The following is an 18,180-nucleotide window of genomic DNA, read 5'->3' as shown; positions in this document are numbered from 1 at the left end:
GTGTGATGGCTCATGCCTGTAATCCCAACACTTTGGGAGGCCGAGGCGGGTGGATCACCTGAGCTCAGGAGTCTGAGATCAGCCTGGCCAACATGGTGAAACCCTGTTTCTGCTAAAAATACAAAAAAATTAGCTGGGTATGGTGGCGTATGCCTGTAGTCCCAGCTACTCGAGAGGCTGAAGCAGGAGAATCGCTTGAACCTGGGAAGCAGAGGTTGCAGTGAGCTGAAATCATGCCATTGTACTTCAGCCTGGGCGACAGAGCAAGACTCCATCTCAAAAATAAATAAATAAAAATAAATAAATAATAATAAAATATAGGCTGGGCACCGTGGCCCACGCTGTAATCCCAGCACTTAGGGAGGCCGAGGTGGGTGGATCACCTCAGGTCAGGAGTTTGTGACAAGCCTGGCCAACATGGTGAAACCTCGTCTCTACTAAAAATACAAAAATTAGCTGGGTGTGGTGGCGCACACTTGTAATCCCAGCTACTTGGGAGGTTGAGGCAGGAGAATTGCTTGAACCCAGGAGGCAGATGTTGCCGTGAGCTGAGACCGCACCATTGCACTCCAGCCTGGGCAACAAGGGTGAAACTCTGTCTCAAAAAGAAAAATAAAATATAAACAAGCCATGTATTTCCATTTCAGAATCTGCTATGGTAGTGGGTGGTGAATTGGTTGCTCGTCCCTCCTTTTCCCTGCCTACATCCCTGGACAGAGCTGAGAAGAGAACCTTGTGGCACACGGCTCAGATTCTGAGTCTGAACTAGAACTAGTCCTGTAAGCTTATTCCAGTTTGGTGTTGTGACCTATGGTTACCTGGCAGGGAATCATAAATTTGTATTTGGAGATCCCATTCCCCTGACAATGTGGCAGCATCCTTTGTGCCTGGTGTTTCTACTTGGAAACCTGGCTATGTTGTGGTTATGAGCCAGCCACAGAGCCTAGGATAAGGGCAGAGGTTACAGGCTGGGGAGAAGGGGCACTATGTTGTTGAGTGGCTGGAGGCTGGAGTCCAGTGGGGAGTAAAGGATGGGTGACTGAGGAGGAGCAACAGATTTGAAAGATTTGTGGAGGGCAAGATACAGGCACTTTGGTCATTTTGTGGGGTGCTGCACACTAGTGTCTTTAATTATTAACTTAGCACTGGGGTGGCCTGGAGCTGTGGGTACATTTTTGCCCAGCCCTGTGATAAGGTTTGTTGTTTATTAGGCAGAAAGGCAAGCATTTGTATAGGACAGGAATGCCCCTTCTCAGGAAGAGCAGAAAGGAACTTGGGCAGTGAGTAGCATGAGGGTGGTGGTGGAAGGGAGGGTGAGAGAGAGAAGATGGTGCAGCTGTTCTGAGAGGCCAGTCTTCCCTGCTTCTCAGGATGAAGTAGCCAGAATGCGATGAGGCCAGGACATGACAAAATAGGAGGACTAGGGACACCAAGGCCACACCACTGCCAGGATAACTCAGAGTGTTTCTGACTGCTTCGGTGGCCTGAAGTAGGCAAGACCTGTACTAGGCCTCATTCTCTTGACTGGTAAGGCAGGGTGATGTTGACCTTGCCCTTAGAGCCCTTGGGAGAAGGACTGTAAAATTAAGCCCTCCTTATAGTGTTCTAGTTGCTGAGCTGAGAAGGAGGGACAAATGAAGCGATTCGCTATGCTACCAGTGGGAAGATCTATGTTGTTTTTTCCAGCTTTCTTCTCTGCTACATCCTGGGGCTACTGGTCAACCTCACAGCATCTGTGGGCCTCCCTTTTTGAATTTCTTCAAGTAATTCAAATTCAAGTCGTAGACTGTAATTTTTTCGTTGGGGGAGGGATAATGGACTTCTTTGAGATTCTGATAAAAGCTATGATCCTTTTCTAAGAAAAGGTATGAACCTTTTTCTTAGGTATATCTGTATTAATATGGACATAACACTTTGGGAAAAAGAATTTTGAGCCTTATGGAGAACTTAGTTAAGAACCCTGGTAAAACGACTACCTGTACTACTGAGTAGAAGGACTGGGGGAATGTGTGTGGCTCTTATTTCTCTATTGTCCCATCAGGAAAAATGCCCTGTCCCTATTCTACAGGAGCCACTCTTAGCTGCAAGAATCTTTCCAAGCACAAAAGCAGGCAGCTGAGCTGCCAGGCAGTGGGCAGGAAATCTGGCCTTCATCCTAATCCTTGGCCACACGGCCTGACCTGCTGGCTCAGCATTGGTTAAGTCACAGCAGGACTCCTCAAGGTTAACAGTAATACCACAGAGTCAGAGTGCTATGTCCTGGAGCCCATGGGGAATGGGAGGTAGGAGGGAGAGACCGTGACTTTTCAGAGCCAAGAGCCGGAACAATCACTAATCCCGTATAGTTCCCAGTTGCCTCCCACTGCTGTGATTGGAAATCTGGATGTATTTTTTATGTAAGCAGATCTGCAATCACTTTGTTTTGTGTCTCCCATATAAGGTGCTGGGGGGTAGGGAGTATGGAGGCCTTTGCATGATAATGGTGAGGACATTCTGGGGTCTGAGGCTTCCAGTGCAGAGCAGGTCAGAGGGTCTGTCTTTGGCTGAAGGGTTTATCTTGGTGACTGGTACTGGAAAAATTGCTTGGGAGTCTAAGGTCCTACAGTGGTGAGGGTAAGTCACCAATCAGTATTATTTTTCTTTCAGGTCTCTTAACCTTCATCAACTGTGCCTATGTCAAGTGGGGAACCCTGGTACAAGATATTTTCACCTATGCTAAAGTATTGGCACTGATCGCGATCATCATTGCAGGCATTGTTAGACTTGGCCAGGGTAAGAAATAATATTAGCACCAACTAATCTTTGTTAAGCATTTTCTGTGAGCCACACTCCTCTAAGTGCTCTTCGTGCATTATCTCATTTCTTATAATAACCTTATTTGGTAGGCACTATTATTATCCACATTTTATAGATGAGGAAACAGGCTGCAGAATTAAGTATCTTGGGCTGGGCGGGGTGGCTCATGCCTATAATCCCAGCACTTTGGGAGGCCGTGGCAGATGGATCCATGAGGTCAGGAGTTCAAGACCAGCCTGGCTAAGATGGTGAAACCCCATCTTGACTAAAAATACAAAAATTAGCCAGGCGTAGTGGTAGGTGCCTGTAATCCCAGCTACTTGGGAGGTTGAGGCAGGAGAATCGCTTGAACCCAGGAGGCGGTGGTTGCAGTGAGCGAAGATCGCACCACTGCACTTCAGCCTGGGCGACAGAGCGAGACTCCGTCTCAACAAAAAAAAAAAAAAAAAAAAAGATTTAATTATCTTGGCCAAGTCGCTACTGGCAAGTAGAGGAGCTGAAATTTGTATCCAGGACAACTGACCCAAAGTCTGTCCTTTAACTTTCATTCACACTGCCTCCCAGAGGAGGCTGATCTTGGCAAAAGGGTTGACAGCCATGCCCTGGGAGCTGGCTTTGGCAGATTGCGATAGGAGGCAGGAATCAGGCAGCCTGCAGAGCAGAGCAGAACTGCATTGTTTCTATTCTCCAGCCTTTCTGCTCTATGGTGGTTTCTTATCCTAGAAAGCTACCCTGGACCCTTCCTGTCAAGATCCCCATCTATGTTATTAGGATGCAGGGCATTCTGGTCTATCTCTGTAGACGTCTCTCTACTGTTTCCTGTTCCCTTACTGGTACTCTTGCTGCCAAAGGTGTTGTAGGCCACTTACCTGCTATTATATTACCATATCCTCTCAGTCCTTTACTTGATCATCGTGAAGTGGGAGAATAAGCCACTAATCCCCTGCCTTCCAATGTTCTTGGGTTCCAGGAGCCTCCACTCATTTTGAGAATTCCTTTGAGGGTTCATCATATGCAGTGGGTGACATTGCCCTGGCACTGTACTCAGCTCTGTTCTCATACTCAGGCTGGGACACTCTCAACTATGTCACTGAAGAGATCAAGAATCCTGAGAGGTAGGTACTGCACCACCAATTTTCCATAGCAGTGATAGCCATCATTTAATGAGCTACTACTCTGTGACAGACAGCATATCACAACCATCTATGAGGTTAATTTTATCAGCCTCATTTTAATAGATGAGAGGCCTGAGGCTCAGAGAAGTAACTTGTCTATGATCATAGTAACAGGGCTAAAATATGAACTTTCTCATGTATGCTTTGTAAATTTTTTTAAATGCATTTTTACATTTGTTCATTAATTTCTGCATTAATTAAAGCAGGTTGTATTATATGCTTATGTATGTTTTTAAAACAGATTTTCCTTGATAGATATTTCATCCACCCTTATCCCCACATACATAGCTTTGGGATATAGACATCCAGAAACCTTCCTATGTTTCCCTCTGATCCCTTCCTTGTTTCCTAAATTCATATTGACATTGTGGTATAGTTTCAGTCATTCAATTAAGTCACCCCACCATTATTGCTCTGTAGTCTATATATAGAGTGAAAAGAGCACTGGATAGGAAGACAAGGACCTAGTGTTTGTCTTTCCACTGACTTGTGGGCTGACCTTGAGGGAGTTGCCCGGCCATCTCTTTGTCTGCTTCCTTATCTGTAATTGAGGGGGTTAAATTCTGTGATCTCCATGGCCTTTCTTGGCTCTAAAATTCTATGATTCTGGGAACTAAGATTTGCCAGGGAATGGAGTTTTTTAAGAGAGAGTCTTGCTCTATTTCCTAGGCTGGAGTATAATGGCACAATCTTGGCTCATTGCAACCTCTGCCTCCCAGGTTCAAGTGATTCTCCTGCCTCAGCCTCCCAAATAGCTGGAATTACAGGCGCCTGCTACCGCGCCTGGCTAATTTTTGTATTTTTAGTCAAGATGGGGTTTCACCATGTTGGCCACGCTGGTCTCGAACTCCTGACTTCAGGTGATCTGCCTGCCTTAGCCTCCCAAAGTGCTGGGATTACAGGCGTGAGCCACCGTGCCCAGCTCTCTGTAAATGTTTAAGTCAAAAGAATCACAATTCTTATACCAATAAACTCCTTTTGGCTTGAGAAACAGAAGAGCACTCTTGGTACACAACTAGTGGTAACGCTATGCGAGCAGAGATAACAGAAGCAGGATGAAGGCCTGGGTGGTGCTTCCACCTACCGGACAGAAGCTGCATGACTCTGTATTTGCAGAGTATTTGCCCCACTTTGTGCTTCTTTTGGGCAGCCTTACTGTTAAGGATGTTTATAAAGTTCATGGCTTTAATGGGCTACAGGGACCTTGAGAACTCTTTGCATCATTCTTTTGCCCACCAGTTAGGATGGCTCCTGAGGTTCTCAAACTGAGGAAGGGGTGGGCAGACATATCTTCCAGGTTGCTTGTCAGATACACACACTTCTCTTCCCACTGAAGGCCTATCTCTGAAGATGTTAAATTTCACAATTTGCCTCCATAATTTCCTTTTTTATTTCTCAGCCTTAAGACAAAATTGCCAATGTTGATAATCTTAGAGATGGAATCCTGACACCAAAAGATCTTTGGAGTATAAAACAAAATAACCTCCCATTTTCCTGTGCATTATTATGCTGGGACACTTTTTGTGAATCCTTTTTTTTTTTTTCAGACAGGGTCTGACTGCCTTGCCCAGGCTGGAGTGCAGTGGCCCAGTCATGGTTCACTGCAGCTTTGACCTCCTCGGGCTCAAGTGATCCTTCCACCTCAGCCTCCCAAGTAGCTGGGATTACAGGCACGCACCACCATGCTTGGCTAATTTTTTGTTTTGTTTTTTGAGACAGAGTCTCACTGTTACCCAGGCTGGAGTGCAATGACACAATTTTGGCTTACCACAACCTCCACCTCCTGAGTTCAAGTGATTCTCGTACCTCAGCCTCCCAAGTAGCTGGGACTACAGGTGCGTGCCACCATGCCCAGCTAATTATTTATATTTTTAGTAGAGACAGGGTTTTGCCATGTTGGCCAGGCTGGTCTTAAACTCCTGACCTCAGGTGATCCACTTGCCTCGGCCTCCTAAACTGCTGGGATTACAGGCGTGAGCCACCACGCCCGGCTGCTTGGCTAGTTTTTTGTACAGACAGGGTTTTGCCATGTTGCCCAGGCTGGTCTCCAACTCCTGGACTCAAGCCATCTGCCCACCTTAGCCTCCCAAAGTGTTGGTACTACGGGCATGAGCCACTGATCCCAGCTGCACAGTCCTATCTCCTAATATGATATTCCTTTCCCCTAATGTTCTTTAGTTCTTAAGTGTTTAGTTCAGAGCTTCAGCCACTATCCAGGGCACCGTCAAAGACAAATGCATTGAGGAAATGTAGCAAGAGTCTCCATCCCTGGAAAGACTGGTGTGGCAGGGAGAGTCTAAGGATTAAAGGAGAGATAGGGATATGACTGTGGGACTAATGTGTATTTTATTCTATTTGGCTGTAGGAACCTGCCCCTCTCCATTGGCATCTCCATGCCCATTGTCACCATCATCTATATCTTGACCAATGTGGCCTATTATACTGTGCTAGACATGAGAGACATCTTGGCCAGTGATGCTGTTGCTGTGGTAAAGGATTTTCACTACCAGGTTGAGGGTGACTTGTGGGGTACTGGGTATATTCTGGCTCTTGAAAGTCCTGGAAAGGGGGTAGATGGCCTTGAAAGGAGTTCATTTCGAATATGGGGCTTGCAAGAAGGTCCTGTTACCCCCACTGTGGAAGAAGAGTTGGAGTCCTAATAAGGGGAATCTGGGGCATGCCCATCCATGTCTTTCATCCCTTTTAGATCCTGCTAATGACTCTTCCATTCTTTTCCCTTAGACTTTTGCAGATCAGATATTTGGAATATTTAACTGGATAATTCCACTGTCAGTTGCATTATCCTGTTTTGGTGGTCTCAATGCCTCCATTGTGGCTGCTTCTAGGTAAGAGTGGCATCTTTTGAAGGGCTATGGCAGTGGACAGTAGAACTTACAGGACCTGGACTTTGATTACCTGTGTTTTCCAACTGATACCATAACCTCTTTCTTCTTGTTTCTAGCAGAAGCCTGCAGTTGTCCTTAATCTTAATACTGAGCTCCAGTCTATATTATCCACTTTTGAAGGAAGGGATGGCAGAGAGGGAGGGCCATGTAGCAGGTGAACCAGGCTGCATCGTGTCCACCAATTTTCTCAGCTTCTCCTATCTTACCTGACATAGGCTTTTCTTTGTGGGCTCAAGAGAAGGCCATCTCCCTGATGCCATCTGCATGATCCATGTTGAGCGGTTCACACCAGTGCCTTCTCTGCTGTTCAACGTAAGTCAGCTCAAGGATGAGACTGAAAATGATTGGGGGGGTGGGGGGAAACTTTAGTAACAGCAGAAGCGACTGTTCTAGCTTCCTGAAAGCTCTAAAAGAAATTCCAATAGAAAAACTATTGGTGGATCAGAATGTTCACCATGGGCAAGGCACTATGCCAACCACTACAGGCACTACAGGGAAAATCCAAATGCTCTAAGGAATGGTACACCTCTGCTCTAAGAGAAGCCATAAAGTACATGGAATACATTGTAATGATTGATTGCCATGACAGATAGTGAGTGATACGGTGTTTAAGAAATGATCACTTCCATGGGAGGAGAGGGTGAATGAAGAATTACGTCTAGAAGTATGTGTGTCTTAAAATCCACCAAAATGTTCTCAGAAAAAATAAAAAGGTGCATCTTGATGGCTAGGGTTGCAAATGGTAGAGATGGGCTTTAGGTAGGAGAAATAATATCAGAAAATCCTGTGGCAAAGCAGTATGGGTTTTAATACAGGTTGAATATCCAAAATCTGCAATGCTCTAAAAATCTGAAACTTTTTGAGTGTTGACTTGACAGTGGAGCATTTTGGATTTTCAGAATCAGGATATTCAACATGCAGGAGGAGATAAGAGCTGGATAATGTAGGTTGGAGCCATTATGGAAATGGTCCTATGCAAGACTTTTGAGGGATTGTTTCAAGCTTGCTTTATACAGGGTTAGCTTGAAGAATGGGTTGAAAAACCAGTTGAGACTACTGACTTGTAACAGAGGGGATAAGGTATTGAAACTAGAGTGTTAAAGGGATTAAAAACAGAAGAGGACCAGGAGACTCTGAGGATCGACGGGGGATGGATTTGGGAGGTATAAAGGGAGTGAAAAGCCTTTGGAGTAACAAAGGCCCTGAGAAGAGCTGACTTGGGCTCACGCTTACAGGGTATCATGGCATTGATCTACTTGTGCGTGGAAGACATCTTCCAGCTCATCAACTACTACAGCTTCAGCCACTGGTTCTTTGTGGGGCTTTCTATTATGGGTCAGCTTTATCTGCGCTGGAAGGAGCCTGATCGACCTCGTCCCCTCAAGGTATGGCAACTCCATCCTACCTCTGCTCCATCTGAAACAGCTAGAGTTGCTGCTACAGGGGACTATTACAAGACACTTTATTTAGAAACCTTTGCCTGGGACTTGGTGGTTAGTACTGTGTTGAAATTAAAGGTATGGAAAGAAGACTCAGTGCGCTAATCCTTATGGGAGGTGTTATTTTAGCTGTTAAGAGTCCTGAGTGGTCCACCCCAGTTGTGTTTCCTGTGCCCTCAGCTCAGCGTTTTCTTCCCGATTGTCTTCTGCCTCTGCACCATCTTCCTGGTGGCTGTTCCACTTTACAGTGATACCATCAACTCCCTCATCGGCATTGCCATTGCCCTCTCAGGCCTGCCCTTTTACTTCCTCATCATCAGAGTGCCAGAACATAAGCGACCTCTTTACCTCCGAAGGATCGTGGGTAAGCATTGTATCCTTAAATCAGCTCAGCCATTGTAGAGCTTGGTTTTTGCCTTTTTCTGTAAATCTTGCCTCCAAAGACATTTTTGCCATAGCCCCTTCTTATGAACCCTTCGGCTTAATGGAATCACTCCCCTCAGGCCCAGTTCCATTCAATGACACTTGAACTCAGCCCAGTTGACCTCTTCTCAATTCCAACTCAAAGTTTTCTTTGTAGGGTCTGCCACAAGGTACCTCCAGGTCCTGTGTATGTCAGTTGCTGCAGAAATGGATTTGGAAGATGGAGGAGAGATGCCCAAGCAACGGGATCCCAAGTCTAACTAAACACCATCTGGAATCCTGATGTGGAAAGCAGGGGTTTCTGGTCTCCTGGCTAGAGCTGAGGAAGTTGAAAAGGAAAGCTCACTTCTTTGGAGGCACCTGTCCAGAAGCCTGGCCTAGGCAGCTTCAACCTTTGAACTTACTTTTTGAAATGAAAAGTAATTTATTTGTTTTGCTACATACAGTTCCAGACTTTTAAAGCGGACAATAGAGGAGACTGGGGAGAGGAGCATGTCAGGTGTGGGCTTGGTGGTTTTAGAAGCACCTGAGTGCGCCTACCTACTCCTCTTTTCTTTTAAAAGGGCCCACAATCCTCCAATTATCTCCTTTAGAGAGACATCAAACTATCACAGGTGCTGGATGACAATAAAAAGTTATGTTCCTAAAGTCTGAGTGACTTCACTTTATATAGTATCTCTAGGACAGCTCCCATTAGCCTAGAAACACAAAGACTAAAAACAATCTTATGCTTGAAAGTAGATCCATCTTTTCTCTCTCAAGCTAGCTGCTGAAGGCTGATAAACCAGGCTCTACACAAAGGCAGACAACAGAACACTTCAACTGCTCTAGTGAAATGTTGGGTTGTTACATAAAAATGACATGAACTTCCTTTTTGAGACAGGATCTTGCTCTGTGGCCAAGGCTGGAGTACAGCAGCATGATCTTGGCTCACTGCAGCCTCAGCCTCCTGGGCTTAAGCTATCCTCCCACCTCAGCCTCCCAGGTAGCTGGGACTATGGGCAAGCACCACCATGCTCAGCTAACTTTTTAGCAGAGACAAGGTCTCGCCATGTTGCCCAGGCTGGTCTCGAATTCCTGGACTCAAGTGATTCACCCACCTCAGCCTCCCAAAGTGCTGAGATTATAGGTGTGAGCCACTTTGCCCAGCCTGGAACTTTCATTCTTAATTATCACTAAGAATTTGCACACATCTACTTCTTGAAATTTTTAAAGTAATCTTGGAATCAAGAAATGCAGTTATTATATTTAGATACAATCTCAACATTCAACTTATCAGCCACACCTCTAGACTGCAATCCAAATGTGGATAGAACAACACATGTATGGGTTGGAAGTTTAAATTTTTTTTTTTTTTTTGAAACAGAGTCTTACTCTGTTGCCCAGGATGGAGTGCAATGGCTTGATCTTGGTTCACTGCAACCTCTGCCTCCGAGGTTCAAGTGATTCTCCTGCCTCAACTGCCCAAGTAGCTGGAACTACAGACGTGTACCACCACGACTGGCTAATTTTTGTATTTTTAGTAGAGACAGGGTTTCACTATGTTGGCCAGGCTGGTCTCAAACTCCTGACCTCAGGCCATCTGCCCGTCTCAGCCTCTCAAAGTGCTGGGATTACAGGCGTGAGCCACTGTGCCTGGGTGGAAGTTTAAACCCTTAATGCCAGGTTAAAACATTATATTTTCCAATGCCATGGGCCAGCAAAAGCAATCATGACCCACTCTATTCTTCGGTTTTCTTTTTTTTAGACAGAGTCTCCCTCTGTTGCCCAGGCTGGAGTGCAGTGGCGCAATCTTGGCTCACTGCAACCTCCACCTCCCAGGTTCAAGCAATTCTCCTGCCTCAGCCTCCCGAGTAGCTGGGACAATAGGTGTGCGCCACCACGTGTGGCTATTTTTGTATTTTTAGTAGAGATGAGGTTTCCCCACGTTGGCCAGGCCGGTCTCAAACTCCTGACCTCAGGTGGTCCGCCCGCCTCGGCCTCCCAAAGTCCTGGGTATTCTTCAGTTTTCTGAAGCACACACTCATTTCCCTGTTCAATAAGTATCAGGAAGCAGCATGTAGTACAGAGGTTTACTAACTCTGTGAATGGGAAGGTCACTTGGCTACCCAGTGCTCTCTTATAAACATGAGTATAAGAGTGTTTCGTGAAATTGTTTTTAAAATGAACATCTCTGTGTGCCACAGTTCCTAGGACTGGGGCAAGGACACAGTGTCAAGTCTTGTTTTGAGGATGAGTCTTTGAAGAGACAGAGTTCCTGCCAGAATGCGCATGGAACGTAAGTCAGCCAAGCGTGTCGCGCCAGGGATACTTTGACTTTGGTTTGCTGCTGCTGCTGCTAGGGATATTGGGAGGGTTATTATTTCCAGGTTGTAGGAGAGGGTTGTGGGTAAAGGTCTGTCGTAAGGGACCTGAGGGGAGAAGAGAAAACAAATCTCAACGAAGAACAGAAAGAAGAAACAAAAGACAGAATTTTGGCCTGAAAGGACTATTTACCCCTGGCTGCTAGCTCCAAGTGATTCTGCATGCGTTGTTCACGCTCTCGCAGCTGACGCGCCATTTCAGCATTTTTCCAGCCTGTGTAAAGAGGAGCAAGAGAGTCACTTGCATTCCTATTTGTAGACCCCTCTCCCTAGTCCTGTTTCACAGAGGACGAGCCCTTACCTTTTTTGAAGCTCTCTAGGAAGCCTTCCCGTGGAGGTAATTTGTCAGGGTCATGTACAACACGCTGGGGGATTTTAAGTACAGTGCGTACTGCTGGAATCCGGAGACAGGATACTTGGCCCAGGGAAAACAAATTGGAGGAGAGCCAGTACATAAACACTGCCTGGGTGAGAACACAGAGAGGGGACTCAGAAGCTGCATCCCTGGTCAGCTTGCTAGGTGGCTAGGCTAGGCAGAAGGCCTTGGAGCCAGCCCATAAGGCATTACATACCGTGGGGAAATGCATGGTTACGGGCAAGGCTATCAGGGGCATCACTCTGATCACATTTCTCATCCACTGAAGGTCAGAACTTTGCACACCTGTCTCAGCACCTAGCTGCCAAAAGAAGCGGGGTAGAAAAGTCGGGAAAGCTGTCAGTTTCAGTGAACCTGTCTCTAATCTCTTACCCATCAACTCTTTCTCCAGCAAGTGAAGGATGACCATTCTGTACAATTACTTTACCCTCCAATCCCAGTTCACTTTGCAGGCCTGGCACTTGGCCAATCTGGGCTTACCTCAAGGACAGCCCACATTGTAGCAGTGACTACCAGTGGTAACACGTAGGTGGGATCGGATACCGTGAGATCCTGGAACCACCAGAGGCCACCTGTCTGCAGGCTGGCCACAGGAAGGTTGGCCATCTCTCTCAAAGCAATGAAGAAGGAGAGGAAGATTGGGGCCTATTACACAAGATAAACAGTGTCAGCATGCTTTACCAGAGGAAACATTTTCATCACCCCACTACTGAAAGCCATGTATAATCCACCACCACCTGTTTTTTTGGGGGGCCTGGGGCACATCAAACACAGAGAGGAAATTTGATGGGTATAGGATGAAATAAGGAAGGAAATGTTTTTGCTCACCTGAGTCAGAGGAAGAATGAGAGGTTTAAAGAGTTTAATACCATGTTTTTTCTGGTAAAATGCCATCTCCGAGGAAGCCTTGTAAACTGTGAGGTGAGAGGAAATTAATGGTTGGGGTAACAGTTACATCAGTGGAGGTGAACATCCTCGTCATTTACCTGGCCTGTGAAATTTCTAACCAACCCTGGCCAGTCCTTGGGAGCATTAGGCCCAAGAAACAGATAAATCTTTAGAACTTTCCCGACTGTGGCAACTTCTGATTCACATTGTTCCTTTCCCCCAGCAGAATGTAAGGAAAAGTGCAAATGTGGTCCTCTCCCATGGTCATTCTGCAGCTGACTCACACTCAACATCGTCTCCCGCCAACTTGGCCTCTCTGACTCGACTGGAAAACTTCTGGATCTCTGGCAAGTGATTGTGGATCTTGGCTGCCTCTCGCTGGCCCATCACGATGAGAGGAAAAATGAGGCAGCGGGCAAAGACTGTACCTGGAAAATACAAACTAGGATTGGAGTGAAATTAAAGCAGTTCTGCAGCTAGAAGGTTGAAGGTTTTTAGGTCCTTATTGAAAGGGTCTTATTCTTGCCTTGTCCATTCTGTGACTTATGCCTAAGAGGCCCAGAATTAGGGTCAGGGGTATGAATTAGTTGCTTTAAGGCTCAGTTCTCTGATTTGGCATCACAAAAGTATGGCATTAACTTCTCTAAGCAGATGATTAAGAATCCTGTTTGTTTCCTCAAACAAAAAGGTGACAGGAGCACTTTTCTAGATCAATAGCTTCCAAACTTTTCTGTGATCAAAAGAGCCTCCCTGCTCCATCAAACTGTACACGTAGCCCCAATGTACAAAAAAAAAAAAAAAAAAATGCTGCCCTGAGCAAACGAAAAGCCTGGCCACAGGATTGTTTATGTGGCAGCCTTCACCTTGCTCAGAGGTCCCTTTACAAAACTCTGGGGCTTCCAGGAAGGAAGTGTGAAAGCCATTGTTCTAGAAATCCCTGGAGTAGGACATAATCTGATGGCCTACTGCTTTAGCTCCTTCATATTTCTTTTCTCACACTTCATTTTTCCTGGTCATTCATTTGTTTTGATTTTTAGATCCCACAAATAAGTGAGAACATGGTGATGTCAAATACGAGACTAGGTTATAGGTTTAGGCTTTATCAACATTATGATGAATGATGTGGAGTAGAAAGAGAAGGGAGCTAAGGATAGAACCCAGACTACTGGCACTGAACGGGTAGGTAGGATAAAATTTGGAGATGCAAAAGTATGGTCAGAAAGACAGGAAGAAAAATCAGGAAACGTTATCATAAAAGCCAAAGGATTGACTTTATTTTTTTTTTTAACAGAGTCTCGTTCTATTGCTCTGTCGATCAGGCTGGAGTGCAGTGGCGCAATCTTGGCTCACTTCAACCTCTGCTTCCCAGGTTCAAGCGATTCTCCTGCCTCAGCCTCCTGAATAGCTGGGACTACAGGCGCCTGCCACCACACCTCGCTAATTTTTGTATTTCTAGTAGAGATGGGGTTTCACAATATTGGCCAGGCTGGTCTCAAACTCCTGACCTTGTAATCTTCCTGCCTTGGCCTCCCAAAGTGCTGGGATTACAGGCATGAGCCACCACGCCTGGGAAAGGATTGATTTTAAGGTCTAAAGTGTCTAATGCAGAAAGACCAAGTATAATAAAAGTGGATTTAGCAATTAGGTTACTGGCAGTTCAAATGAGGTGATATGAGTAAAAGCCAGATGGCTGAGAGAGTAAATGGAAAGAAGTAGGCTCATTGGATGCAGAGCAATCTTTTAAGTAATAGCTATCAAAAGAACGAAACCCAGTCATTTGTGACAACGTGGATGGAACTGGAGATCACTATGCTAAGTGAAATAAGGCAGGCACAGAAAGACGAACATCACCATGTTCTCACTTACTTGTGGGATCTAAAAATCAAAACAAATGAAATCATGGGCAGAGAGTAGAAGGAAGGTTACCAGAGGCTGGGAAGGGTAGTCAGGGTTGGGAATAATTAATGGGTAAAAAATTAGTTAGAAAGAATAAGATCTACTATTTGATAGCACAACAGGGTGACTATAATCAGTAATAATTGTATATTTTAAAATAAAGAATGTAAAAATTAGCCAGGTGTGGTGGTACACCTGTAGTCCCAGCTACTTGGGAGGCTGAAACATGAGAATCACTTGAACCTGGGAGGTGGAGGTTGCAGTGAGCTGAGATTGGGCCACTGCACTCCAGCCTGGGTGACAGAGCAAAACTCTGTTTAAAAAAATAAAATAAAATAAAATATAAAGTGTAATTGGATTCTTTGTAACTTAAAGGATAAGTGCTTGAGGGGATGGATATCTCATTCTCCATGTGATTATTACACCTTGCAGGCCTGTATCAAAACATCTCATGTAGCCCATAAATATATACACCTACTAGGTATCCACAAACAACAACAAAACAAATAAATAACAGCCATGAAAGGAAGAAGAAAGATAGGGTAGTAGGTGAAGGGGAACTAAGAATGAAGGGAAGAAATTTTCCCCCAAGTAACACATGGGTATGCTTGAGCATGCTTACATGTGCAGGGCAGGGCAATAAGGAGGGAAACGTTGAAGACACAGGGGAGAGAAGAGATCGTTGATGGGGCAAAGTGGCAGAGAGACACATAATTCAAAGCAGAGCTTCAGCCTTTACAAAAGCAATGCGAGTGGCTTCCCAATTTGGAGGTTTAAGTGCCTGACTTGAACCTCTGTTCTTCTAAACCAGGACAGCTTCATGACTGTTAGTAAGGTCCCCTGACTCTAACCCCATGTTTGTATTCGAATATCTATACTTCTTGAATCCCAGATGATCTGGTGGTTTTATAATGCTCTTTAAGAAATATAGGTAGACTGCATCTAGGTATCATGTGCCTCTATCACTCATTTGAAATCATCTGCTCTTCTGATCCCAGAGCTTCTGCAACTACTTCCTGAATCCATTCAAATAATTGCCATCTATGAGGTTCTATCCCTAACCCATGTATAGGGTATATTCCCCTTACATGCAGCAATGGCCCCCCACCAAGGTAGGCCCAGGTCAACATGCATAAATTCCAGTAAATTCTGGATCAGTCCCACTGGGGTGTGTGACCCCAGCCCCAGTTCAGCGAAGCTCTGCTCTGCAGCAGCTTGGACTACATCTGCAGTCTCTCCAGAAGCCACCTCAGGTACCGCTGCGGGTGAGGGAGTTGCAGGAACAACAGGAGGGGCCTGAACCTGTGTGAAAGGAAGCCTTGTATATTTATTCAGTAGTGAACACATAGAAAGTGAGACCTTCTTAAAATAACCAGTACTGGGTTCTGTTCTCTCTACTTCTTATTCTTCCAGGTTACCCTAGTGTACATAGAATTCAAGCTTAAAAAGGACATCTCATTTTTATCAATAGGTAGGAAGAGAAGTTACTTTGAGTAAGATTCCATGACTTCCCTTCATGCTGGGAAGTTATTTCTTTTATCACTGTTTCCCAAACTTCAGCCATTTGAACATTGCTATTATGATTTTTACCATATATTAACATGAAACAATTACTTTTCTTTAAAACAGCTCAGAAAACCAAATATAACATCTCTCCTGTTGTACGTCCAATCATTTCCCCACTGAATTGAAAATTCATCCCAAGCAGAGATGCTACCATTTTGGAGAGCTGTGTGGAGCGTGGACAAGAACTCTGCTTCATATTCCCCCTGCTCCCAAACAAAACAGAATATGAAACCAACCGGCAAACACCACTCCTAATATTGCAGGAACGAAAGGCCTCTTACCTGGACTTCTGCAAACGAGATGGCAGAGGTACTGAGGCTGCGGGGGCCGGAAGCCGCAAGGAAGAGGTAGTGTGGGCGACAGCAGCACCGGGCTGCTGGGAATAGGAGCCGTGCGGTCAGCGGTTTCCCAAGCCATTGCGAGGGCCCTGCGACGCTGTGGACCTAAGCGTGTAAAAGGATGATGGAGCCCCTTTACCGGGAGCAGAAGTCCTCGCGTGGGGGCAAAGGGGATTCATTATGCTAACTTCCCAAGAAGCAAGCAGCCCGGCCACTACACGTGCAGACATTGCTATTACCGCGCGCAGACCGCTAGCCCGAAGGCATGCAGCTGGTGATGCCTGCAGAGCAAAGCTTGAATCCGGGTTCGCCGCATCTCAGTTATCGTAGACCCGCATCGGGGGGCCCTGAGAACTAGGCCGAGGTGCTCTCGCCAGGGGCGAAGCCAATTCCAGAAGCTGACACCGGGCTGCTGGGCCCACATGTTGGGGACTAACCCTAGCGCGTCCTCACAAGACCCGAGGTCATGACATTCAGGTCCCGGTGAGCGGGTCAGCGTCTGCTCATATCCCTAACACGAGCTGTCCTGGGGCTTGGTTCACTGGGTCAGGGCAGCATCCCGGTGCTCAGCCCCGGGGCATCCTTACCCGACGCCCGGACTGTAGCAGGCGCAGAACCTCCCGGCGTCCGCACATCAGTCCCATCGCCATTTTGTCCGGAAGAGGACTTACTTTTGCGCCTGCGCACTAAGAACCACAATCCCGCGAGAGGAAGCACTTTTGGAAGCGGGCATGAAGCCAGAGTTGTTGCCGTAGATCAGGTGGTAAAAGAGAACGGAGCTTGGCGGCCATATTTGAAGTGGGTAAAAATCTGAAAAGCCGTGTTACCATGAGCACGCGGAGAGCTTTTTCTGGAGATTGAAAGGAAGTGGAAGAGCCAGGTTAGCTATCATCGTAAGCTATCATCGTTTGTGATGGCGTAAACCTGGGTAATTTTCCTCTAATGTCGCGATTGTCCTCTGATTCGTCAGTTTAAAAATAGCCTCAGAAAAGTCTTGGCTGTACTTGCAGAGGATTTTTCCCACGCAATGATGTTCGATTCTTTTGATTCTTATTGCTAGGTAAATTGTAATCGCAGGTCCAATGAAATTTGAGGGTAGTCTAGAGTCTGACAGAAATGAAGAGAAGGCAGCCGCTGGGAAATATTTTCCTCCCAGATAAAAAGACAAAGCTTCCAGAGACTTCACCTTTCCATTTTTTCTTCTGTAAGTGGGGTGGTGTGAGGACTGACCATGAGGGGACAAGTTTCGAGATGAAAAGCTCACGTGCAGGCCGGGCGCGGTGGCTCAGGCCTGTAATCCCAGCACTTTGGGAGGCCGAGGCGGGTGGATCACGAGGTTAAGAGATCGAGACTATCCTGGCCAACATGGTGAAACCCCATCTCTACTAAAAATACAAAAATTAGCCGAGCATTGTGGTGGGCGCCTGTAATCCCAGCTACTTGGGAGGCTGAGGCAGGAGAATCACTTGAACCCGGGAGGCAGAGGTTGCAGTGAGCCGGGATTGTGCCACTGCACTCCAGCCTGGCGATAGAGTGAGACTCCATCTCAAAAAAAAAAAAAAAGAAAAACTCATGTGCTGAAGATGGTTGAGGGCAAAGATAGAAAACACCCAAGTACTTGATATCATTGAGCTGATGTACCATGCTTGGAACCATCTATCTCCAGACTTCGTTGTGTAAGGTAATTAAAGGTCTTGGCAGGGTGCAGTGGCTCACGCCTGTAATCTCATCACTTTGGGAGGCCAAGGCTGGTGGATTACTAGGTCAAGAGATGGAGACCAGCCTGGCCAACATGGTGAAATCCCGTCTCTACTGAAAATACAAAAAACAAAAAAACTAGCCGGGCGTGGTGGTGCGTACCTGTAGTCCCAGCTACTAGGGAGGCTGAGGCAGGAGAATTGCTTGAATCCGGGAGGTGGAGGTTGCAGTGAGCTGAGGTGGAGCCACTGCACTCCAGCCTGGGCGACAGAGTGAGACTCCATCTCAAAAAAAAAAAAAAGGAAAAAAAAAGATA

General features: G+C 46.1%; 2 protein-coding genes across 4 annotated transcripts in view; one reads left to right on the top strand and one right to left on the bottom strand.

The window, feature by feature from the left end:
- Positions 1 to 9,387, top strand: part of SLC7A7 (solute carrier family 7 (amino acid transporter light chain, y+L system), member 7) — a 48,281-nt gene extending 38,894 nt beyond the window's left edge. For all 3 annotated transcript variants that reach the window (XM_011990619.1, XM_011990620.1, XM_011990621.1), the window contains 8 exons: positions 2,647 to 2,772; positions 3,767 to 3,911; positions 6,337 to 6,460; positions 6,714 to 6,817; positions 7,093 to 7,189; positions 8,113 to 8,262; positions 8,497 to 8,680; positions 8,897 to 9,387. In XM_011990619.1, coding sequence (XP_011846009.1) covers positions 2,647 to 2,772; positions 3,767 to 3,911; positions 6,337 to 6,460; positions 6,714 to 6,817; positions 7,093 to 7,189; positions 8,113 to 8,262; positions 8,497 to 8,680; positions 8,897 to 9,003 — 1,037 coding nt within the window. In that variant the 3' untranslated portion in view covers positions 9,004 to 9,387. The remainder of the gene's footprint in view (positions 1 to 2,646; positions 2,773 to 3,766; positions 3,912 to 6,336; positions 6,461 to 6,713; positions 6,818 to 7,092; positions 7,190 to 8,112; positions 8,263 to 8,496; positions 8,681 to 8,896) is intronic.
- A 1,410-nt stretch (positions 9,388 to 10,797) lies between these two features.
- Positions 10,798 to 17,469, bottom strand: LOC105547167 (mitochondrial inner membrane protein OXA1L). The gene is given in 10 exon segments (XM_011990622.1): positions 10,798 to 11,150; positions 11,236 to 11,316; positions 11,404 to 11,566; positions 11,675 to 11,779; positions 11,959 to 12,123; positions 12,307 to 12,392; positions 12,651 to 12,794; positions 15,351 to 15,564; positions 16,110 to 16,271; positions 16,754 to 17,469. Coding segments are annotated over 10 exon segments (1,491 nt in total). The 5' UTR covers positions 16,997 to 17,469; the 3' UTR covers positions 10,798 to 11,022.
- Between the last annotated feature and the right edge of the window lie 711 nt (positions 17,470 to 18,180).

This window comes from Mandrillus leucophaeus, unplaced genomic scaffold (genome assembly GCF_000951045.1).
Source record: "Mandrillus leucophaeus isolate KB7577 unplaced genomic scaffold, Mleu.le_1.0 Scaffold380, whole genome shotgun sequence".
NCBI lineage: Eukaryota > Metazoa > Chordata > Mammalia > Primates > Cercopithecidae > Mandrillus > Mandrillus leucophaeus.
Note: the sequence above shows the minus strand (reverse complement) of the source record. Positions and strands in the feature narration are given on the sequence as shown.